Source organism: Hyaena hyaena, unplaced genomic scaffold, assembly GCF_003009895.1.
Source record: "Hyaena hyaena isolate Hyena2069 unplaced genomic scaffold, ASM300989v1 scaffold_9, whole genome shotgun sequence".
NCBI classification, from domain to species: domain Eukaryota; kingdom Metazoa; phylum Chordata; class Mammalia; order Carnivora; family Hyaenidae; genus Hyaena; species Hyaena hyaena.
Window position 1 is genome coordinate 7,086,210 of NW_024080641.1, and position 25,706 is coordinate 7,111,915.

The 25,706-nt window shown below is 49.4% G+C and overlaps 1 protein-coding gene across 1 annotated transcript; it reads left to right on the forward strand.

The window, feature by feature from the left end:
• The first annotated feature begins 14,276 nt into the window (after positions 1-14,276).
• Positions 14,277-25,101, forward strand: LOC120242522 (cytochrome P450 2F5). Its single transcript, XM_039248312.1, has 9 exons — positions 14,277-14,468; positions 14,575-14,737; positions 17,856-18,005; positions 20,536-20,696; positions 20,970-21,146; positions 21,528-21,669; positions 22,483-22,670; positions 23,283-23,424; positions 24,636-25,101. Exons 1-9 carry the CDS (start codon positions 14,277-14,279, stop codon positions 24,815-24,817), a joined length of 1,497 nt encoding a protein of 498 aa, XP_039104243.1. The 3' UTR covers positions 24,818-25,101.
• The last annotated feature ends 605 nt before the right edge of the window (positions 25,102-25,706 follow it).

Consider the following 25,706-nt stretch of genomic DNA (forward strand, 5'->3'; position numbering starts at 1 on the left):
ACAATTGTCACATCCATCTCACAAATAATTAAACTGCATCAAATCAAGATCTAGTCATTTGTCTAAGAGAGAGCAGAGACAAGAGAGAGCAAAGAGCAAGAAGTAGACCTGTGATTTGACCCTGGCTAGCTTGATCTCAGAGCTGTGCACTTAGCTCTGGTGTTATGCTGCCTCTTTCTTTTTTTTTTTTTAATATTTATTTATTTTGGGGAGAGAGAGCATGAGCAGGGAGAGAGGCAAAGAGAGAGGGAGACAGAGGATCCAAAGCAGGCCTGCGCTGACAGCAGTGAGCCCAGTGTAGGGCTTGAACTCATGAACCATGAGATCATGACCTGAACTGAAGTCGGATGCTTAACCGACTGAGCCAGCCAAGGGGCCCCCATGCTGAAGGGCAATAATGGCACTTCATGTCTGGGTTCCTAGGATTACCGCTCCTCTACTTCATGTCACATTTTCAGATGTTTTCCCAAGTCATGATGACTGAGGTTGAAGGTTCCTCCAGCCTCCACCTGCACTCTGCCTAGACCAGTACTTTTCCATCAACATGCATGCAAGGTTACCTACTACGGATCCCTTGCTTCCCCAAAGCAAGTTAAATGGGCAAACCTGAAATAGGGGGGTGAGAATTTTAATCTGCCCATAGGGTGAGGCTCAGTAGGGAAGGAATATAATCTGCCAAAGACAATGTAGGCATAAGACTCTGCAAGATCATCTTACAGCCACTTGGAGAAGCCCTAGAGGAGAACAAAGTCATAAACTGACCAGTAGACTCAAAAGATGCAGTTACAGACAGGGTCCAGCAGACTCACCTGAGTACCTGAATCCAAACATGGTAACCTATGTCAACTCAATGTGAGTTAACCAGTTGCCATTTTTGCTAAAGTTGGTTTGAATTGCGTTTCTACCATTTGCAACAGAAGAGTCCTGACCCAGGGCTATTGGAGAGGCTTTTGATTATTCCCGTCTTACACCTCTACCAGGAATTTGAGTGATAAAACAATTCAAATTGGAATCTGTTCTAACATGAACAAGCTCTGATCACTAAAACACCGTGAAGCAAACAACTTCACTTCTTAGTTCTCCCCAGTGATCCACACCTTGACATGCAGACCCAAAGTGGTAAACCAAGAATCTGAGAATCACTAACTCTCTCAATCTGAGCATCAGGGACACTGCATTTTAGGATTAGAAATTCTTTTTCATTTACATCTATACACTACATTAGAGGATCTCCTACATGGCAGATGTCAATCCAAAGCACTTGGTATTTTTTTCCCAGCACCTGTCAAAAATCCTTCCCACCTACTGCTTATGAAGAAAGTGGTGGCCGTATTAGGCTTGCTTCTGTAAACCCAGGGCTATTCTCAGAGAAAGGCATTTGATTGGCAGGAGAGGATGGATATGAAGGGGGAGAGACAATTCTAAAATCACAGTGCTAACAGAGAAAGTAGGTGTGACCAGATTTCAGCAGAGGTACTGAGCAGAATCATCTTCGACCCACCAATGCCCCTGCTGTTTGACCAATCGTTGCCTGTGCCCAGCTCCAGAATTGCGAAACGTTACTCTCCATTTAATGAAATTCTGAACTCATGACATTAGTTGGAAGGTGAAGCAGCTTTGAGAGGCCTGGCTGTGGGGGAGGCGGAAGAGCTGGCTTTAGCCCCGGATCTGTCACGAACCCCCTCTACTATCCTATCTCCCATGATTGGCCACGGTTTCCCCTTCTGTGAAATGGGGATGGTGATGACCGCTGCCTCCTCACTCAAAAGTCTCACTTTTAGGTCAAAATGGAAACCAGATGGTAAAGGGCTTGGAAGACTGTCATTGGCTACAGGGATAAGGACAGCTAATATCTGCTGACCCTTTCCTGTTAAACACTGCCTTTTTAGTTCATTTAAGCCTTGCCATGCCAAAAGGGAGATGTTGTGATTGCCCACATTTTACAGATGAATAACATGAGGCAAAAAGAAGTTAAGTAACTTGCCCAAGTCGCATAGTCAGTCTGGCTTCAGGTCCCTTGCTCTTGTCTACCACACCCTCTTGGGGATTCAGGGTCAACACCAGTTATCTGTTGGGTCATACATGTCCCAGGACCCAGTTTTCTCCATGCTGAGCTCTTTGACCTGAGACTCAAATACCATCTGCACCTCTCCTAAAAACAGCAACCAAATAATAATAACAAATAAATATTGTTGAGTGTCTATTTTGTCTCACCCATATAAAAATAATGCTAAGGGCTAACATTTATTGAGCATTTCAGTAGACATGATAACCATTTCTCTTGCATGATGTCACCATGTGTTTACAACAAATTTGGGAGGAAGGGACAATATCAGGGGTATAATGGGAAGTATGTAATAGCTGACTTGTAGCAGTAGGTGTGGGAGGGATCCTCTAACTTAGAGCTGATTTCAAACTATCAACTTGACATAAAGTCACTAAATAGGAGGATTGAAAAGAGATGCCTGGTGGCTCTCCTGAGTTGGCACTGGTCAGTTCCAACACACCACTGGTTTATGTTCATTTTACAAAGAGAGAAAGTAAGGCTTCAACAGGTGGAATGATTTATTAAACTCACAGAACACGTAAACAGTGAATTGGGTATTTGAGCCAAGGCAATCTAGATGCAAAGCCAAGACCTATCTTATACTATCTCTCTAGACTGGGTTCCTCCTCGGACCAGAGATAATCCATAAGGAAACCTGTCCTCAAAGAATCCACTAGGAGGAATTAGCAGATTATTCCCTGGAGAAACAGTTCTTAGCTTGCTAGTGTCCCTTAGCAGAGACTGAAGGCCTGGCTGTGGAACATTAAATGCCTACATAGTCTGTACTGTCATGAGCTGAGAATTCTCTTACTTACCAAGCCGTAAGGTTGGATGTTGGCAGCAATGATTTACGGTCAAGGTAGTTGTATGAGCAGTTGGCTCCTGGTGCATTGGCCTCGCTTTCCATCTCCAAACTTGGCTTCATGAGGAAGATTCCTATTATCAACTGATCAAAGACACACACACACACACACACACACACACACAACGTGGGCGTGGTTTACATATGTTTCTAAATGATATGCTGACACCAAGTGGAAATGGGCTGCTCCTCAAAGAAAGTGAAGAAGTAAGAACTTTGAGCAGTATATTTGATGGTCCACATTGACCTGACCGGGAGATGGCTGGAAGTAAGAATATATAGTAACATTTGGGAAACCAAATGCCCAGGGACTTTGAAAAAAAAGATTAGAAGAAGACTGATGAAAAGCAGATCCAGGGAAGAGGTGTTTGGACAGACCTCTCAGAATACCCTTAGGATAGGAAGTTTGGGGGTGCTTTTTTTTTTCCAAAATGAATGCTCAGTAAATCATATCCAATGCAGAGTTTGTGCTTAATAATCAGATGCATAGCATGATCCATACTGTGGATTTCACTCAGCCTCTGCCTCCAGCCCCCTAAGTGCTTCCTCAATAGGCCCATATACAGAACAGACAGTGTCAAGAGTGAGGGCTACACACAAGCTGAACAGCACAGGTTTAATCTCAACAAGGCTAACCTCGTCACCCCCAATGCTGAGAGCCTAGCCTGCCACCAGCAGAGACCAAAGCTGAGCCTCTGATATAGGATCATTCTCCAGGGGGTACCAGCCAGAAATTCAGTGGATTGATGATATTGAATCTTTCACCATGAAGAGGGAAGCTGTATTTCCTTATTGAAATAGACACCTATTCAGCATACAAATTTACCTTCCTTGACCACAACGTATCTGCACTGACATCCACTGACTTAAAGAAGGCATTATTGACAATTGTAACATGGTGTAAACTATTGCTTCTGATCAAGGAACTCATTTTATAGCAAAGGAAGTGTGGCAATGTACTCTAGTCCATAGAATTCACTAGTTCTATAATATATCTCATTACCCAGAAGGACTTAGCCTGATAGAGTGCAGAATAACCTTCTAAAAACTTTAAAGACTCAGTTACTTGGGGTGCCTGGGTGGCTTAGTTGGTTAAGCGTCCGACTTTCGCTTAGGTCATGATCTCACGGTTCGTGGGTTCAGGCCCCTCATCGGGCTCTGTGCTGGCTGCCAGCTCAGAGCCTGGAGCCTGTTTCAGTCTGTGACTCCCTCTCTCTCTGACCCTCCCCTGCTCACGCTGTCTCTCTCTCTGTCTCCTAGAAGTAAATAAACATTAAAAAAAAAAAAAAGACTCAGTTACAATGTCAGTTGGTACACCACACCCTGAAAAAGCCTGTTCTCTTTTACAAGATGCAGTTGATACTTTGAGTAAGTGACTGATACATGATTTTATTTCTCCCACAGGATTCAAGAATCCGTGGTGGCATGGGGCATGGTGTCTTTCATTAATAACTCACCTGTAGGGTCTTTGCCCTGCAATTTTAAGCTCTGCAGTTTGGGGGAGTCTTACTTGAAAGGAGGAGAGCTTTCAACAGAGTACCTGACATTGGTTCAATTCAAAGGGAAGTTGAGATTGCATCTCAACATTTTGGACTTCTCATCCTATGGTACCAATGGGCAAAGAACCACTCTTAGATGGAGTGGGCGATCCTGATTAGGAAGGAAAAATTGGGTTGCCGATATATAAGTGGGGCATGAAGAAATATATCTGGCACTTAGAGGAGTCTCTGGGTACCTCTCAGGACCTCTATGTCCAATAGGAAATGTAGTAGAAAACAACAACAACTGCCAAAAAAAAAAAAATCGAGCTATGGAAGATTTAGATAATTCAAGTACAAAAGTTTGGGTCATATCACCTGTAAGTGGCCCCAACCAGCTAAGGTCCTGGTTGAGAGAAAAAGAACCATATGCAACTTGGTAGTAGGAGAAGGAAACATAAATATCAGGGGCTGGGAGGATCTGGTGGGGCAGCTTTCTGACTTGGGGGCGGTGAGGATAATGTGCCAAGGCACCACTGTTCCCATGCACAGGGAAGGGGTTGAACTTTACCAAACTTGGCTGGGAGATTTCTGAGGTGGCAGGAATGCTATGCTGGGGAGACTGAGTTGGGATAGCAAAATGCAGCATGGGGGACAGGCAAATTGAGGACTTTTGGAGTCCTTGATTCCTTGTCATCATTACTCTCATTTTGCTGGTGGCTGTCACTAAGCCTCAGAGCCATTGAATGACATACCCATGATTACACAGCTAAAAAGTAGCAGTACCCAGACTTGATCCAGATCTCTTTGCTCTTTCTTGCCCTTTTGTATTCTACACACAGGCAAAAAAGACAGTCAAGTGTGAAGTAACTTAACCTCCAGAGCTGTGGAGGTTTCATAATACACCAGGGTTGTCCATTTCCAAACATGTTTGGATTTCTGTGAACAGCTCAGGTTCCAATTTTGGATGCTTTCCATGGTGGGTGGAGGTGGAGGAGGATGATGGGAGCAAACTCCAAATCCATGTGTCCCATTAAGCACCTGTTCAGGCAATAACCATCCACGTGCATGGTCTCTTGGGATGAGGCCGAAAACCTTTGACTCACGCAATCGTCAGTGTACGGCATAAAGATTCATGAACTTTGGGAACTATGATCTCAGCACCAAATACTTGAAATATTGCAATCATTATACACAGAATCATAGTCCCTTAAAAATAAAGATGTTCTTTTTAAAATGTTTATTTATTTTCTAATTTTTATATTTTATAATTATCATTTTATAATGTTTGTTTATATCAGCAACCCCATCTTTGCCTCGAATCCCAGGTCACCTCTCCAGGTCTGTGGCTGAGTAAGGAAACCACGTTCCCACTGCCCAGGACCCTTTGCAGGCCAAAGGGAGGCTGAAGGAATAAAGAGCGGGGAGCGTCTCTGAGTCCCCAGGGTCGATATGGAGAAAGCTCTGTGGGGATGTGAGTGTTCTCTGCAGGGAGCGCCTTGTACCCAGGAACAGAGGAGAGAGTGTCACCAAGCATTCTGGCATGCAGACGATAGGAAGTAGTCTCCGCAAAGGATCTGGTAGGAGTGGGAGCAATTTCTTCTTTCACTTCTGCAGGAATCCAGGTATTAGTATTATTTTTTAAAAATTTTTAACATTTATTTATTTCTGAGAGACTGAGATAGAGCACGAGCGGGTGAAGGACAGAGAGAGAGGGAGACACAGAATCGGAAGCAGGCTCCAGGCTCTGAGCTGCCAGCACAGAGCCCGATGCGGGGCTCAAACTCACGAGTGGTGAGATCATGACCTGAGCCGAAGTCGGACACCCAACCAACTAAGCCACTCAGGCGCCCCCAGGTACTAGTATTAATAGAGTGGGTTTGGGATTCTCAGGTTCTAGAATGCAGTAATTCAAAACTCTTCTACACCTTTCCTGGGACGGCAAGGGGCTCTCAGAGCCAGACTGGCCCTTGCAAGAATAGGATCTTTCATATTACTCCCCTACCGCCCCTTTCTCTTACCTGCCACTGACTCAAAGGAAAGGGTCAGGACCAGGGCACAACCCAGCCCCAGGGTCACAAGCTGACACTGTCACACACACCTCAGCCTTTTGTTTGGGTTCTCTTTCCATTTTCATCAGTGCCCCACCTGGGAAGAAGATATCAGGACGCCATTACCTGGCCTCTTAAGAAACGTTCTCAGGTACCAGGTGTTTACATGGTCAGGTGCTCAGCTAAGCCTGTGACACGTGTGAGTTCCCAGCGCTCTCTCAACAGCCGGCTGGTGCAGAAGCCAATACCCCCATTTGGCAGAAGAGGTGACTGTAGCTCACTTATCTAGGACACACAGAAAGGACAAGGTAGAGCTGGGATGCCTGCACAGGTCTGTCTGATTTCAGAGTCTGCCCCTCTGCAATGACTGCTGGTTCCCTAAACATTCTTGAGCCCCTAGTCTGGTCAAGCACCGTGGACATAGTAGCAAACAGACATTTCAAGTCCTGACCTCTTGTGACTTTCTAGGAGGGCAGAGAGGCTGTCCATAGATAAACACACAGACATTCTTTTTTTTTTTTTTTTTTAAGCTTATTTATTTTGAGAGACGGAGAAAGCAAGAAGGGGAAGGACAGAGAAAGAGGGAGGGAGAGAGAATCCCAAGCAGGCTCTGCACTGTCAGCACGAAGTCCAATGCAGGAAGCGAACCCACGAACTGTGAGATCATGACCCGAGCTGAAATTAAGAGTCGAATGCTTAACCAACTGAGCCACCCAGGCGCCCCAGCACACATACATTCTAACATCGGGGAGCGGTAACCTCGAAAAACTACAGCAATTAAAGGCTGCTGACGAATGGAGGTGGCTGTATCCAGTAAGGTGGTCAGAGAAAAGTACTGTGAGGAAGAGAATTTGATTCGAGATCTGAATGAACTGAAGGAGTGAGCCATGCGGATGAGTTTGAAAAACAGAGAAGGCAGTCTGTGGAGCTAAACCCAGCATGCAGATTATTTTTTTTACTTGAAGTCTAGTTGGCACACAATATTACATTAGTTTCAGGCATACAACACAGTGACTGGACAAATCTATAGCTACGCTATGGCCACCACAAGTGTGGCTACCATCTGTCACCAAACAATGCTATGACACTATTGTGATACCATTGATTATATTCCCTACACTGTACCTTTCATCCCTGTGACTGATAACTGGAAGTCTGTACCTCCCACTCCCCTTCCCCCGTTTTGCCCATCCTCCCCGCCCCCTCTGTTCTGGCAACCATCAGGTTGTTCTCCGGATCTACGGGTCGGTTTCTGCTTTTTTGTTTGCTATGTGTTTTAGATTCCACATTTAAGTGAAATCATATGGTGTTTGTCTTTTCTGACTTATTTCAGTTACCATAATACCTTCTGGGTCTATCCACGTTGTCACAAATGGCAAGACCCCATTCTTTTTTATGGCTGAGTAATATCCCAAGGTGTGTGTGTGTGTGTGTGTGTGTGTGTGTGTGGGTGGGTGTGTGTGTGTGTGTGTGTACACCACAATTTCTTTATCCACTCATCTATTGATGGACCCTTGGGTTCCTTCCAAATGTTGGCTATTGTAAATAATGCTGCAATAAATGTAGGGAGCATATACCTTTTCAAATTAATGCTCTCATTTTCTGTGGGTAAACAGCCAGTCCTGGAATTGCTGGATCATATGGTAAGTCTATTTGTAATGTTTTGAGAAACCTCGATACTGTTTTCCACAGTGGTTGCACCAAGGTTCATTCTCATCAACAGTGCACAAGGGTTCCTTTCTCTCCACATCATCCCCAATCCTTGTTATATCTTGCCTTTTTGATACTAGCCATTCTAACAGGTGTAAGGTGATATCTCACTATGTTTTTTAAGTTTTATTTATTTTAAGTGATCTCTACACCCAACAAGGGCTTGAACTCACAACCCCTCCATCAAGAGTCATACACTCTTGCCACTGAGCCAACCAGACTCCCTTCATTGTGCTTTTGACCTACATTTCCCTGCTGATGAGTGATGTTGAGCATCTTTTCATGCGTCTATTAGCTATCTGTATGTCTTCTTTGGGAAAATGTCTATTCAGGTCCTCTGCCCATTTTTTTAAATCAGATTGTTTGCTTCTTTGGTGTTCAGTTGTACAAGTACTTTATATATTTTGGATATCAACTCCTTATTGGATAAATCATTTGCAAGTATCTTTTCCCAGATGCCTTCTTGTTTTGTTGATGTTTTGTTTCACTGTGCTAAAGCCTTTTATTTTGGTAGTCTCAATAGTTTATTTTTGCTTTTGTTTCCCTTGTCTGAGGAGATATATCCAGAAAAACATTGCTAAGGCAGATATCAAAGAGATTACTGCCTATGTTTTCTTCTACAAGTTTTATGGTTTCTTCCTGCCTCACATTTAGGTCTTTAATCCATTTTGAGTTTATTTTTGTGCATGGTGTAAGAAAGGGGTCCAGTTTCATTCTGTTGCATGTAGCTGTCCAGTTGACCCAGCACCATTTATTGAAGAGACTATCTTTTCACCATTGTATACTATTAGAATGTGGATTTTTTTCCTAAATCTTGTTTCATACGGTATTAGAAAAGGCTTATCTCACAACCAAACCCTCCCAATTTCTGATTCCTTTGAAAATCCAGAGTGTATCCTTTGGGAGTCCCCATCCTCATTCCCCAGCACACAACATCTAGTATGGCCCCTGCGCACAGTAGCCCACCTGGGTTTCCAATGCTGAATGGTGCTGTCCAGGCGCCAAGTGATGGAAAAAGAAAAGTCTCATTGACAGTACAGAGGAGCTTGGGGTCTGTGAGGAGTTCCCTTCCACCATGGATGGTGACGCTTGTGCCAGGACATCTCTCCCCAAACTCTCCAAACTCCTTGACCTCCAAACTAGAGGTGCTTAGCATATGACAAGAAACTTGGTTCATTTGTTTACTCACTCAGCAGCTCCAGTGCTCACAATCACCCAGTAGGTTCTGGCACAGTCAAGGCTGCTGGTCACGCCCACACCAGGCAGCTGCAAAAGCTTTTCCTACTGAAACTTGCAGTCCTATTCTTTATCCCTCTGTGCGCCCTTCATCTCCATTCTCTGCAGCTAATGACTTTGTACATTTGAAGCTCAGCATCTCCCCCAGCTCTTCCTGAAAGAATGGGAGGCACATCCTGCAAATTAACTAACCGGTACTGGTAGTTTTTTATAGTGTCAAGGTCATGAAAGGCTGAGGAATTGGCATAAACATGATTCAGTATCAGGGAGTGAGGATGGGGGACCCCCAAAGGACACAGCTCTGGATTTTCAAAGGAATCAGAAAATGGGGGGATCTGGTTATGAAATAAGCTGTTGGTTGACTCAAGTCCTCTTCTAAAACCATGTGAAACAAAATTTTTAAAACTCTGCATTCTAAGGGAGTGTCTGTCTGGCTCGGTCAGTAGGCGGGCGGGGGGCACAGTAGTATGAGACTCTTGATCTCGGGGTCATGAGTTCGAGCCCCACATTGAGTGCAGAGATTACTTAAATAAATAAATAAACTTCAAAAATTCTGCACTCTAAGAATATACAATGGAGAATCTATAAATATTCACAAATTGGAGGAGCCTCAGAAGACACCGATTCTAGATGTGTGTTTCTAGATGACATCTTGGAATAGGAAAAAGGACATTCATGGAAAAGCTGATAAATTGAAACAGTCTGTAGCCAGTAGTGTTGTACCAATACAAATTTCTTTTTAATTTTAATTTTTTAATTTTTATTTATTTTTGAGAGAGACAGACAGACAGAGCATGAGTGGAGGAGGGGAAAATAGAGAGAGGGAGACACAGAATCCGAAGCAGGCTCCAGGCTCTCAGCTGTCAGCACAAAGCCCGACACGGGGCTCAAACCTACGGACCATGATGAGATCATGACCTGAGCTGAAGTCAGATGCTTAAGCAACTGAGCCACCCAGGCGCCCCTGGTAATTTCTTAGTTTTGTTCACCGTATCATGATCTTGCAAGTGGTTCTCATGAGGGAAAGCTAGGTGAAGGGGAAGCAAAATCTCTCTTTGCAACTCTTTGCAACTTCTCTGCACTTTTGAAAGTATTTCAAAATGTAGAATAAAATGTGTTTATTTATTTAGAGAAAGAGAGGGAGAGAGGGAAGGAGAGAATGAGCAGGGGAGGAGCAGAAGGAGATGGAAAGAGATAACCCCAAGCAGGCTCCACACCCAGTGCAGAGGCCGATGTGGAGCTTGATCTCACCACCATGAGATCATGAACTGAGCTGATATCAAGAGTCGGACTGAGCCACCCAGGCACCCCAAATTTATGATTTTATCAAAGACCCTTCAAACATCTGCCATTTTTAATCTTCCTCGGTGTCTCTCCAGTGCATGAAAACTTTTGATCAGAGAATCAAAGGGAATTCTGAAACCCTTTAACATCATTTCCTTCATTCATTACCCTAAACCACAGCTCTTCTGAGTCATATTTATTGGCCCTTCCTGTGTAACCGTCCCCCGAACCCCCTTTAAGGTAGAATGGCTTACAGGCAGAATGCCAGGCCACTTCTGGAACATCTTAGAACCACTGAGCTTGAACAGAGGTCAATCTCTAACTTCAGTTTCAGTATCGGAGAGATGGGTACGGCCCAGACATATGGCTAAGCATCCTACCACCATGGGATAGCCTCACACACAAAGAACGTCAATAGCGCCAAGATTGAGAAACCCTACAATACATCCCTTCCTACCCCCATATTTCCTCCGTAGCAAGGACAGCGAGTCAGGCTGCAAGAAGAATTCAAAGCCCCTTAAAAGCTCTCCTCATGAAGGTCACGTTCCCCAGTGAGACAGTCCCACTGGGACTCTCTCAAACCAGTTCTAGTGTCAGTTATGGGCTTAAGACGGATCCAGTCCTGCCTCCTCCCCCAGAAGTAGGGGTAGATGCCAAAGGAAATTAGAGATATATAATCCCATAATCAAGGCTTCGCCACTCTTCCAGGACCTGCCCTAACCCCTTTCTGAGACTTAAAAACAGCATTGGCCCCGCTTTCATCCCGGCCATGTGCCTGAGAACTGGGGTGTCAGGTTCCCTAAGACCTTCAAGCACTTCTTCCCCCACCTCCATGGGAAAGGCGAACACGGTGTATACCCACGGACCTGTGGGGGCCCCCACAGCTCCACCTGGCCTCCCAGACCCTTGACCTCAGGGGCCTGTCCCTCCCATCTTATCTCCTGCCACTAGAATCCTAGGCTCACTCCATGTTTTTGCAACCCACCCTTCTGACCTGGCCAGTTCTGGGGCAGGTGCCCAGAGCAGACACAGAGCAGGGGAAAGACTATGTGGGCAGAAGGCAGCAGGGGAATCATTCAAATCTGAGATCTGGCAATGCCTAGTTGGCTCGGTCAGTGGAGCGTGTGACTCTTGATCTCAGGGTTGTGAGTCTGAGCCCCACAAATGGCGTAGAGATTACTTAAAAATAAAATCTTTAGGGGCGCCTGGGTGGCTCAGTCAGTTAAGTGTCCGACTTCAGCTCAGGTCATGATCTCACGGTTCATGGGTTCGAGCCCCACGTCGGGCTCTGTGCTGACAGCCAGCTCAGAGCCTGGAGCCTGTTTCGGATTCTGTGTGTGTCTCTCTCTCCCTGACCCTCCCATGCTCACGCTGTCTCTCTCTCAGAAATAAGTAAAAAAATATTTTAAAAAATGAAAAAAAGAAAATCATTAAAAAGAAAAGAAACGGAAAACACCCAAATCTGAGGTCCTTTCTCCTCCAGTTCTCCCAAACCCTCCTCCAACTTTCACCCGCTTCAGTCCTGCCCACTGCAGTCTGATTTATGAAGGTGTGAGACAGGAAGAGAAAGAGACAGAGACATCCAGAGAGTCAGGAGATGGTGGCTGAGAAAGACGTACAGGGAGAGATAAGCAGAGAGAAACAGAAAAGACACAGAGAGAATTAGAGACAGAACAGAGAGGAGAGACAGAGACTCAGAGATGCAGAGGATGAGAGAATGAGAGAGGCAGAGACATAAAGAGAGACAAAAGAGATTCAGAGGCAGAAGCAACGTGAGACAGATACAGAAATTCAGAGACAAACCACGAGAGACAGAGAATGGCCAGAAGGGCTGTGAACAGGCACCAGAAAATGGGAGAGCCCAGCGCAGGACAGAAAGGCACTTGCCTGAGGTCATGTGCAGCCACAGGCAGAAATTCAACCCTGAGGAGTAGAACCAAGTGCCTAAGACACCATCCCTGGCTCATTTTGCCCAGCCCCGAAACCCCAGATCAGACCAAAACCAGACGCAGAGCTCCAAATGGCGAACAAATAGGGTTTTGCCCCACTCCCCGGAAAATGGTCACTGCTGACCACGGGGATGGTGCTGCCGTCAGCCCGAGAGAGGCCAGTGGAGGATTCCCAAGGGATGGCACCCGCCCAAAGCATCATTCCAGCTGGCTGCCAGCCCGGGCCGCTCCCAAGGTAAGGCATGAAAGTGGAAGGGATTAAAAGTCACTAGGACAACTGGGTGTGGAGGGGCATGGGCTGTGGACAGAGGAGATTTAAGAGCCCCCACCGCCCCCCCAGGCATACCCAGAGCCGCAGGGCACACACCTGGAGCAGACCGTACCACAGCTGCCCTGCAAGTTCAGCAGGTAAAGGGCCAGTTGCGGGTCACAGAGGAGGTGGGTGGCTCTCCAGAGAGGGGTCATCAGCATCATCTCCCTGCCACTAAGACTGGCCGGCATCTCCCTTGTCACCTCCCCCGGGGGGTTCTCACGGTCTCTGAGCCTGTGTCTCTGGGGCCCTCTGTGGCTCTCTGTTTGTTCATTTGACAAATGTTTTAGAGCTCACGGTGGGCTGGGCACCGGCTCTCGGTTACTGGCGCTTTACCCAGTGGGTGGCATCTGTGGAATGAGTCCCTGAGCGAACCCCTGATTCTTTTCTATCTGTTTCTGCTTCTGCCCCCTTCTCTGTCTCAGCCCATCTTGGTCTCTCTTTCTGGGTGTCTCTGTCTAATGTTCGGTGTGTGTGTGTGTGTCTGTCCCTATGCATCTCTCTTTTCTGTCTGTCACTCTCTCTCTCTCCCTCACTCTGTTCAGCTCTGTCTCTCTTGCCCTTTATCTTTCAGTGCCCGTCTCTAAGTCTCTCAGGAAGTATGTTTCTCTCTGTCGCTCCACCTCTCTTCTGTCTTTCTCTCTGTGTCTTGATTTGTCTGTCTCTGTCCCTGTGTATCTCTCTTATCACTGTCTCTGTGTGAGAGTCGGTCTCAAGATAGATGGTAGATGATGATAGACATACAGATGATAGACAGACATCTACAGATATTCGGATATCCTGCTTGGTTTGTCCGTACCCCTCATTATCTCCATGTGTATCTCTGTCTCTCCATCTCCATCTCTCCATCCGTCTCTATTCCGTTGCTGTCTCTCTTACTGTTGGTCTCTATGTATTTTGACTGCCTCTGCCTCTGTTTTCTCATGGTCCCTGTGCCCTTTCTCTCCTTCTCTCTCCCCACCCCCCACTTCTGTCCCTTCAGTCCCTGGTCTTTCCCTGTCCCGGCCTCTCTCTACCTCCTCCCTTCTCTCACTCTCTCCCTCTTTTTTTTTTTACATTTATTTATTTATTTTGAGAGAGAGCACAAGCAGGGGAGGGGCAGCGAGAGAGAGAGAGGATCTCTTAGCGCAGAGCCCAAGGCTGGGCTCAAACTCACAGAACCACGAGACCATGACCCGAGCGGAAATCAAGAGTCCAGTGCCTGACGGACTGAGACACTCAGGTGCTCCCCCTTCCTTCTTTCCTTCTGCCCCCATTTCCAGGGTGCGGGGAAGGCAAGTGCCAGGAGCTGCAGAGCGAAGGGACCCCACTCCCTCCCCAGTCCTGTGCTCCCCTGCTTTCCGCCCCAGATGCCGGAGGCTGCTTTCACCACAGACAGCATGAGCGCTGCCATCTTGTTCCTGCTCCTGGCTCTCGCCTGTGTGTTCCTGGTGCTCAGTTCAAGGGGCAAAGGCCGGCTGCCCCCAGGCCCTAGGCCTCTCCCACTCCTGGGAAACCTGCTGCAGCTTCGCTCCCAAGATATGCTGACCTCTCTCACCAAGGTGCAAGGACCTGCCTTGGGTGAGAGGGGAGGACCTGGGGGAGGGGTCCCAGGGTCCCAGACACCCTCCCCCACATCCCCCGTGACATCTGTTTTCCTACCCTAAGCTGAGCAAGGTGTACGGCTCGGTGTACACAGTGTACCTGGGGCCCAGGCGCGTAGTGGTCCTTAGCGGGTACCAGGCCGTGAAGGAGGCTCTTGTGGACCAAGGGGACGATTTTAGTGGCCGTGGCGACTACCCCACCTTTTTCAACTTCACTAAGGGCAATGGTAAGCCTGCTCCCCATCTTCTCCCCTCTCCAATTCACCCCACACTGAGGGAGGGGATAAGGGTAGGGGACTGTCCTCCCAATTTTTATGACACTCAGGGCTACTGATCTCACCAATGACACCAGCTGCGATGGAGCCACACAGTGCTAGTCTAGGTAGACTCAGTTCCATCTTCCCCATCCCCAGATTCCACCACCATCTTGAAATGCATTTCCACACCCATCCCCCAGCTCCATCCAACTCCAACCCCATTCTCATCCCAATCCTTGTCTCCAGCCTAACTACATTATCAAATTTCCGTCTCAGTCAAGTGGCCGAATTATCTGGCCCAGCCCACATTGTCCACCTCAACCCAGTCCTCAGTCAACCCTACCTCCATGTCCCCCATTCCAACCTCAACTTCACCTTTACCTGCAACACAGACTTCATCTCCCTCCAACCTCCATTCCCATAATGAACCCTCTCCCAAACCCCACGCTAAAATCTGTTATCAACCCATCCTGGCCCTCTAGTCAAACTGAACTCCACCATTTTTCTCTCCAGCCCCAGCCTTATCTTCAATCCCAATCACCTACTGAAGTTGTCCGTCCCCAGTGCCATTTTCAACCCTAATCAAACTACCATAGAGGCGCCTGGGTAGCTCAGTCGGTTAAGCGTCCGACTTCGGCTCAGGCAATGATCTCATAGTTCATGGGTTCAAGCCCCATGTCGGGCTCTGTGCTGACAGCTCAGAGCCTGGAGCCTGTTTGGATTCTGTGTCTCCCCCTCTCTCTGACCCTCCCCTGCTCACTCTATGTCTCTGTCTCTCAAAATAAAGACATTAGAAAAATTAAAACAAACAAACCAAAAAACAAAACAAAAAACACTACCATCACCAAAACCAGCCCCAGTACATATTCACCCAACCCCAAGCTCAATCTCAACCCTAATCTACTGGTCTTTCCGATTCTGTACAACTCCATTCCCATCAGCAACCTCAAACCCAATTTATCATCAACCCCATAATCCCCCCTTATACCCCATTGTCATCCCTTCCCAACCCAAACCCAGGTTCATCCCTACCCAGCCAGCAACTCACATCAACTCCAAACCTCATCTGTCTCAATACCCTGTCCTCCTTAGGTTTGGAAATCACCTAGTCTTCTGGGTTTTCTTTTTTTTTTTTTTCTTAAAAATTTTTTAATGTTTATTTTATTTTTGAAAAGGACAGAACATGAGCTGGAGAGGGGCAGAGAGAGAAGGAGACACAGAAGTGGAAGCAGGCTCCAGGCATCAAGCTGTCAGCACAGAGCCCGATGTGGGGCTCAAACCCACAAACCGTGAGATCATGGTCAGAACTGAATCTGGACACTTAACCAACTGAGCCACCCAGGAACCCCGTTTCTTTCTTTCTTTTTTTTTTAACATAAATCTTTTATTCAAAGAAAGCCATAAGACGAATAAATGACAAAGGAAAGGGAGGGGGAGAAAGAGATAAAATTGGCAGAAAGTTGCTCTGATCTAAAAGGGGATCCTGAGGGCGCCTGGGGGGCTCAGTCAGTTAAGTATCTGACTTCGGCTCAGGTCAAGATCTCACAGTTCGTGGGTTCAAGCCCCGCGTCAGGCTCTGTGCTGACAGCTCAGAGCCTGGAGCCTGTTTCCACTTCTGTGGAAAGCTGTCTCTCTGTCTCTCTCTCAGAAATAAATAAAACATTTTTAAAAATGAAAACATAAAAGGGGATCCTGGAGACCTACATCTTGAACTCTTCTCCCCCTAAAGAAACCCTGAGGCTCCTGTCCCCTTCACTAGGTGGGTGCCAGCTGCTCCAGGATTTGGAAGTAAAGAGCTCTAGTTAAAAGCAAAAACAGGGGCCTCTGGGTGGCTCAGTCAATTAAGCATCCAGCTCTTGATTTCGGCTCAGGTCATGATCTCATTGTTCATGAGATCAAGCCCCACATCAGTCTCTCTCTCTCTCCCTCTCTCTCTGTCTCTGTCTCTCTCTCAAAATAACCTTTAAAACAAACAAACAAACAAAAATCCTCCTGTTGTGTATTGAGTACACATTCTACCTTCATGTCCCCTTCCTGGGCTTGATCTTCTGACCTCACCTGTCAAAGTACATCAGGTGCAAGGAGGTGGAGACAGTAGCTGTTTCTTGCTACTTTCCACACAGAAACCATCTGGATACATACCTTATCTGTTACTAGCTCTTCCTTACATAGTACAAAGGGTAACAACAGGGGTCTGCTGCTTCTTGGGTGTGTGCCTTTGGACAAGTGGCTTCCTCTCTCTGCCCCTGCGCTGGCTAGCATGAAAAAGCCGTTTGCTCCAAGTCAATGAGATAAGGCAGACAATGCAAGGCAATCAGTGTAGTGTTTTCTTCTCGAGCTTCTAGTTCTCTGCTTGCTCCAGGGAAATCAGAGATGAACAAGCGGGAGACCTTATCCAATGGTAGCCCCATCACCAAACTGTGACTGCCTAGCGTAGCCAGGGCTGGAAGGGGGAGCTGTAGCCTGAGCCGGCCAGGGGAGGGCCAGCAAGAGTGTCGTGGAGGCAGGGGTCTCTAAGCTGAGACCTAGAAGATGAAGACCACCGATCAGGAGCAGACAGAGGTTGAAGAGTGTTCTGGAAAAAGGACTAGCCTGTGCAAAGACCCTGAGTCCAGGGAAAGAGGGTTCCTGGATGAGGTCCTAATGTCTCAGTGTTTATTTCTCTTGCTTTTCTCCCTCATTTGTTATTTCATTAATTAATAAGCAATCACCGGCACCTCCTGTGTGGTAAGCCCTGCAGCGGACAATGCTAGGGACATGGTGGTGACCAAGATAGCCCCTCCACCTCCCATCTTCTGAGCTTAGAGAAGGAGATAGCCCTGTGGCCAGACAGTGATAGTCCAGAGCGATCAAGTCTGTGATGAGGGAAACAGAGTGGATCACGTCTACGGTGAGGAAGCCCAGGGCCCTGTGGGAGCTCAGAGAAGGCACCTGACCCAGCCTGGAGGGTTAGGAAGGGCTTTCCTGGGAGGGGGTAGATTCCACACTCTCAGTCTCTCTCCCAGAAGACACTGGGAAAGGGGGACTCAGGTGGCAGTGGTGTTGGAAACAAGTCATCAGTTGAGCTGGCCCCTCCCTTTCTCACCAGGCCTCGCCTTCTCCAATGGGGACCGGTGGAAGGCCCTGAGGAGGTTCTCTATCCAGATTCTGCGGAACTTCGGGATGGGCAAGAAGAGCATCGAGGAGCGGATCCTGGAGGAAGGCAGCTTCCTGCTGGCGGAGCTACAGAAAACTGAAGGTGGGTCGATAGCCCTAACTCATATCCATCCTACTTAGTGGTCAGGACAGCCAGATAGGGAGGGCATGAGCTTAAAACTCCTGGAGGCTTCCCACTTGGCCCGCGGTAAGAGTGGTGCCCCCTGGTGGTGGGTCAGCTCCAGGTGCTACGTTCTCCAAGGTATGGCAGCAAGATGGGTTATGTGGTGGCTGTTCCGTTGCGCCATCTCTGTGTGGTATTTTGAATGCAATTTGTATAATTGTGGTGGATGGTGATGATGACGACGACGACGACGATGATGATACTCTTGACTATGCACTCCTTACGGGGCCCTGTGTTAAGCACACTTCCACGCATAAGCCCCTTGAGCCTCAGAATGATCCATTTTGCAGATGAGCAAACAGAAGGCACAGAGATCAACTAACTGGCTTGAAATGATAAATAATAATAATAATAATAATGCTAGTCAGTGGAGAAGCAAAGATTTAAACCTGTGTTTTGCCAACACCAAGGTCCACACTCCGCACACAAATGCACATTTACTGAGCGCTTCCTGGATACCAGGCACTATACTAAAACTCTTCACATATATGAACACATCCCACATCCCCTGAAACTTCAGGAAGTTATTACAGGTGATGAACCTGAGGCCCAGAAAGGTTATGTCACGTGCTCTGGAAGTGGCAGAGCTGGGATGTAAACCCAGCTCAAGGCTGCCCACCCATGGAAAAATAAGTGAAAAATAACCCACACTGGGGCACTTGGGTGGCTCAGGTAGCTGGGCATCCGACTTCAGCTCAGGTCATGATCTCACAGTCTGAGTTTGAGCCCCGCGGAGCCTGCTTCAGATTCTGTGTCTCCCTCTTTCTCTGCCCCTCCCCTGTTCACGCTCTGTCTCTGTCTTTCTCAGAGGTAAATAAACATTAAAAAAAAAAAAAAAAAAGCACTCACATGGTGCCTACCATATGTCAACACTGTTCCAAGAATTTTGTGTATATTACCTCCTTGAACAATCACCCAAACCTAAGAAGGAAGTCCTATTTTAAACCCCATTTTACAGGAGAAACTGAAAGACAGGCAGACAGCCCTCTACCCTGATCTCCAAATCTTGCTGGCTTTTGGCAGGGAAGAAAATGTGGCCAGTCTTGCTGTGGGGTTGGAATGATGGGATGTAAATAAAGGATAAACTGCCTGAGTTAGTTTCCTGCGGCTGCTATTTAAAAAAAAAAAAAAAAGCCACAAACTTAGTGACTTAAAGCAACACACATTTATTCTCTTACAGTTCTGGAATCCAAAGTCTAAAGATAAAACAGGTCCGCAGAGATGGCTCCTTCTGGAAACTCTAGGGGGGAATCCATTTCCTTGCCTTTTCCAGCCTCTAGAGGCCACCCACCTTCGTGGCCCCTTTCCCCTTCTTCAAAGCCAGCAATACAGCATCTCCCATGTCTATATTTCTCTCCCCCCCCGGCCATTCTTCCTTTCCATCATCTCATCACCTTCTCTTACTCAGACCCTTCTGCTTCCACTGTGATGACATTAAGCCCACTTGGATAAACCAGAACAATCTCCCCATCTCAAAATCCTTAATTTAATCCCATGTTCATGGGGGCGCCTGGGTGGCTCAGTCGGTTGAACGTGTCTAACTTCAGCTCAGGTCATGATCTTGCAGTTCATGAGTTTGAGCCCTGCTTCAGGCTCTGTGCTGACAGCTCAGAGCCTGGAGCCTGCTTCCTATTCTGTGTCTCCCCGTCTCTCTCTGCCCCTCTGCCACTCATGCTGTTTCTGTCTCTCAAAAATGAATAAATGTTAAAACATTTTTTTTTTAATCACATGTTCACAGGCCCTTAGAGATTAGGACATGAACATTTTGGAGGAGGGCATTATTCAGCCCACCACAGCACCCTGGTTTATACAGGCTCAGGATGGGCTAGGCCCATACCCAGCCACACTATGGACTCCTTCCACCAGCCCCATGAGCAGAAGACAATCATCGAGCCCATTTTACAGAGGAGAAAGCTGAGGTTGAGACAAGGGAAGTCAGTTTATCCAGGTCATACAGAGCTTAAGAGGCCAAGCCAAAATCCAAACTATATCTGACTCCAGGCTCAGTTTTCTGGGCCGCGCTGTGTGTCACGGCTACTGGGCTATTTTCTGTGATCCGTTCAGTGGTCAGACCATTGGGTGTCAGGTGTTGTGTCACTGTGTCGTTGCTGGGTGAGGCTGTAGTGTTGTCAGGCACTGATGTAGTATTGAGTTGTGTTGCATGCTGTGTGTTGTTTTGTGTGTTGTGTGCTGGGGGTCGCATGGTGAAGAGCGTCCTGTTCCCTTGCCCGGTGGTGCCGTGGACCGGCCGCAGGGTGTGGTGGCTTCTGCGTTGCCAGGTACTCTTGTGGTTGTTAGGACGCATGTTAGGTGGCCAGGAGTCTTCACTTTGTGCCTCAAGTCACCCTGCATCGTTGGGTGCGATGTTGCGCACTCTAGTGTCATTGCCACTCGGGAATCGGGTGTGTAGCACAATGCGCCCCTCGGCTCATTCTGCCCCTGCCCTCAGGCAAGCCCTTCGACCCCACGTTTGTGCTCAGCCGCTCGGTGTCGAACATTATCTGCTCGGTGCTCTTCGGCAGCCGCTTCGACTACGACGATGAACGTCTGCTCACCATTGTCCACCTTATCAATGACAACTTCCAAATCATGAGCACCCCCTGGGGAGAGGTCAGGAGGCCTAGCTGGCGGGGGGTACAGGGTTGGGGTTCGTTCTGTCCTGGTCGGTTGACCCTGTCTGGCCCCGCCCCGCCGAGCCAAGGCCACTCTCTCCACCAAGCTGCCGCACACAGAGTCCCCGTCTCACCTCGGCCTCCCCAGAGCCTAGCTGACCCTCAAGACTCCAACCGCCCGTGCCTCCCTGCTCCACCCTGACCGCACTGGCATCCGCCCCCCACACCCTGCCTGACCCTCCAAACCCCTCCGACCCTCCCCCACCCGCAGCTGTACAACGTCTTTCCGAGCGTCCTGGACTGGTTACCTGGGCCGCACCGACGCCTTTTCCGGAACTTCGGGTGCATGAAGGACCTCATCGCCCGCAGCGTCCGCGACCACCAGGACTCCCTCGACCCCAGCGCTCCCCGCGACTTCATCGACTGCTTCCTCAACAAGATGGCACAAGTAAGCCCGGCCCGGAAGTCTCATCTCTGGTCTGACCCGCTGCCCCTGCCTCAAACCCACGAGGATCCGAGGTGGAGAATGATCTCCCTGCATCCGGGAAGTGCAGTTAGAACTCTTGGCTCTGCTAGGCTGGAGCCCGGAGACACTCCGGGCCACGGCCAATTAACAGCTCATTAAGAAGTTCATTGTGGGCCCAGCGCTGGGAACTTCTCTATCCCGCCCCGCCCTTCCGCGCTCCCCAGTGACCCTGACCAAAGGAAGTTAAACAGAGGAGGGACCGAACTGACACCCAGCAGGGGTTGTGCAGATCTGAGCCCGTGGCCAGTGTCCGGGGCGGGATCTCCTGGCCCAGCTCACAGCCCCGCCCCTCAATCTCCGCAGGAGAAGCAGGACCCGCACAGCCACTTCTACATGGATACCCTGCTGATGACCACGCACAACCTGCTCTTTGGGGGCACCGAGACGGTGGGCACCACGCTGCGCCACGCCTTCCTTGTGCTCATGAAGTACCCAAAAGTGCAAGGTGCGCGTGCCCCAAGCCTGCACACAGCGCCGCGGAGCACACCCGCTGGGCACGCGTGCCCCGCGCGCCTCGGCTCGCGCAACTCTAAGCCCCGCCCAGCATGCGAGAACCCAAGCCTCCAGCTTACGCCCGCGACCCACAGCCAAACCCACACGGAGGCCCACCCACACGGTTCCCGCGGTCCCCGCAGCTTGCCAGACCCCGGACCCCGCCCCGATGGTCTTGCTTTGTGGCCCACCTCTGACCCTGGCCACACACCACGCGTCCGACCTCGGAGCCTGGGATCTCCCAGTCCGCCTAGAGCCTGGTCCTGAGCCTCAGCCGCAGGGCCAGCCAGGAACCATCAGTCTGACCCACAGAGTCTGACTACCTGCCCACACAGCACGGTCTGCGACCCCATCTCCCCATCCGATCCGCCTCTGGGCAGATGCCGGAACCCTGGCCTCCAGCACAGTCTATTAGGGTCCAAGTCGCCTGCTCCCTCCTGGATCTTTCGGAGCTTAAGCAAAACCCACCCACTCAACCCACCCTCCAGCGGGCCAGGTCCTCCCATCCCGGAGGGCCCCGCCCCTCCCAACGCCGCCCCAGGAGCCCTTGCACCAAACAAATTTTCGCCCTCACCTACGTCTCTCAAACCAACCCTTCCCTCCGTGGCCCCCGCTAACCCTCACAGGCACCTCTGCAGCGCCCCCCACACACACACACACACACTGGGAAGCAGGGCCTGGGACCCCCCGCACGGAAGCACACCCCTCTTCCCAGCCCAGTCGAGCCCTCTGGTACCCTCGACTAGGCTCCCCTCTCCACCTCCAGCCCGCGTACAGGAGGAGATCGACAGCGTTGTGGGACGCGCGCGGCTGCCGGCGCTGGACGACCGAGCGGCCATGCCTTATACAGATGCGGTGATCCACGAGGTGCAGCGCTTCGCAGACGTCATCCCCATGAACTTGCCGCACCGCGTCACTCGGGACACAGCCTTCCGGGGCTTCCTGATACCCAAGGTGTGCTGGGCGCCTGACAATGGACCTCTGGCACACTAAACGAGGCACCCCAGATTTACTAATGGCATCTGGGGCTCTAGCAAGGGGGATCCCAGGGGCCCTAGCAATCAGTACTCTGGGCCTTAGCGACTGGCATCCCAAGCAGTCTTGGGATAACTGTTGGCATCCCAACAGACACCTGAGGCTCTTGAATCCGGGACTTCAGCCCCTTCCCAAGATCCTATTCCGTCCTATAATGGGCCGGATCCTGACCTGAACTCCAGACCTCTTCCCCTTGACGGGTTCCCTAACCCCTCTCCAGCATCCCCAGGGTCTGAGACTTCATCCTGGGGATCCCCTATGCCTAAGCACTGTCCTGAGACCCCTCTCTATTCCCAGAAACCCCAAACCTGCTCTGACAAGGGGAGGTATCCCCCATTCCTGTGCACACAGCTTCCAGCACCCACTTGGGACCCCAGACAATGACACACATTTCCTGAATCCCTGATGGTGTCCTATGCTTCACATCCCCTTCTCAAGCCCCTGGGACCTCCAGCCCTGTTCAACAGAAGTCTTAGATTGAGAACCTTCCAGATCTTCTACCCCACTGATTCTGCCTCCCTACCCACACAGGGCACGGATATCATCACCCTCCTTAATACAGTCCACTATGACCCCAGCCAGTTCCTGACACCCCAGGAATTCAACCCTGAGCATTTTCTCGATGCCAATCAGTCCTTCAAGAAGAGCCCTGCCTTCATGCCCTTCTCAGCCGGTGAGAACCACAGGGGCAAGAGTCAGGGTCTTTTGGGCCCCATATTCCTAAGTACATTCCTCAGTCCTTTTTTTTTTTTTTTTTTTTTGTATTTATTTATTTTGAGAGAGAGAGAGAGAGCATGAGCAGCGGAGGGGCAGGGAGAGAAGGAGAGAGAGGGAGAATCCTAAGCAGGCTCCCCTCTGTCAGCACAAAGAGAGACTTGGGACTCAGTCTCACCAACCCTGAGATCACCACCTGAGCCAAAATCAAGAGCCAGAAGCTTCACGGACTGAGCCAAGGTGCACTGCCCACACACATTTTTTTTCCCTCTTCAGTCCTAATTCCACTCTCAAGCCCTCTCACTTCATCATCTCACCACATCCTCAGCTTTGGATGTTCTCACTCTCAACTCTGCTCCTATAGGTAGAAAATGACTGAAATCCTTGCAGTGGGGAGGCGGGGAGGTAGGATTTTAATTCAACTTGGGGGGCGTGTCACCATCAGTCTCCCCGCTGGGTGGCGCAGGTGAGCAGTTCTAGTTTTCCTTGGCTTTGGTCTTGATCCTGCTACAAAAATATCTTTCCTGTTTAACCCAGTAGCAGAAATGCAAAGGAGGAATAATAGTAAGCCACTTACCATATTGCCTACTATGTGCCAGGCACTACTTTTAAGAAGACCCATTAGAGTGGTGGCTAAAAGTTAAGTTTTACAGCCAGACCCCAGCTCAGTCATCTAGCTATAACGGCCTTGGATATGTTACTTCACCCCTCTGTGCCTCAACTTCCACATCTATAAAGCGGAGAATGATAATTCCCACCTCTTGGAATTGTTATGAGGATTAACTTAGTATCAGTACACTGCCTAGAGTAACCTATCACGCAATATGACCTACATGGCATATGGTCTCATTTCTTTCCTGAATTTACCATCCACAACAATCTAACGAGGCACTATTATCATCCCCATTTTACATACCCAGACACTGGCTTGTGTAAGATCACATAACTAGTAACTGCAGAGTCGGGATTCGAACCCCTGAACTTGCCCTTGTATCAGCCAGATCCTTCTTGGTCCCGGATTTATTGAAAGCATCTTTACAGATCTTTAGAGGGGTGGGTCTGGGATGTCTCCAACCATTAGCGTCATATGTTTCCCTCCGAGAATTTGGTACCGGAGCCCCTCACCCCGTCTCATCTCACCGCTCCTCCGCCACCTTCCCACCCCCGCAGGTCGCCGAGTGTGCCTGGGCGAGTCGCTGGCGCGCATGGAGCTCTTCCTCTACCTCACCGCCATCCTGCAGAACTTCTCGCTGCAGCCGCTGGGGGCGCCCGAGGACATCGACCTGACCCCGCTCAGCTCCGGGCTCGGCAACATCCCGCGGCCTTTCCAGCTGTGCCTGCGCGCGCGCTGACTTCGCCGCCCTTCTGGAAGGAGCCAGGAGGCCCGCCGCGGGGCGGGCCCCGTCCTCTTCTCGTTCCGCTGTGCCCCCGATGCCTCTCGCTGCCACACTTGCTTCCTCGCACCCGAGCCCGCCGCTTACGCATCCCTCCATCCCCTCCATCTCGACCTGGTCTGGCGCGCGCCCCCCAGAAGCAGAGAAACGCGAAGGCAAGGGGAAGTGCCTGCCTCGTTCATATTGCGCGCCCTCTTGGGGGCTGTTTGTGTCATTTTCTAGTAAATTATAAAAGATTCAAACTGCCTTGGCTGAATTTCAGGGAGGACGGTCCCCCAGGATGGGGGAGAAGGAATGTCTGGCTGCAGAGAAGGAGACGCCCCACTGGCTGGTTCTACCCTCACCCTTAGAAGGGCTGAAACTCGGGAGACACTGTTTCCTGGGGTAAGGGCTGCGAGGCCCTGGTGACAGAGAGGCGGGGAAACCAAGGCAGAGAAAAAGACAGCAGCCCAGAGGTCGACAAGTCGGCCCAGAGATGCAGTACAAAGATGGAGACGTGAGCAGGGAGAACTGAGGGACCGCGAGGTTGAGAAATAACAATTACTCAGACTTACACAGTGCTCCCTATTCACTCTAACACCCCCACTACAATCCCCCTGTGAGACAAAGCAGCGTGTTACACTTTTAGAGACTCTGAGAGGTGAAATGACTTGGCCAAGATCACATGGCCGGAAGGGGGCAGAGCTGGGACCGGGTCACAGACTCCAACACGGGTCCCCTCCACCTTGCAAGGCAGAGACCAGAGCAATGCAGAGGAGTACAGGGACGGAGAAATGGGGAGACGGAGAGGAGAGAGAGAGACAAAGAAACAGAAATGGCCAGAGAAAGCCAGAGAGGAAGGGCGATG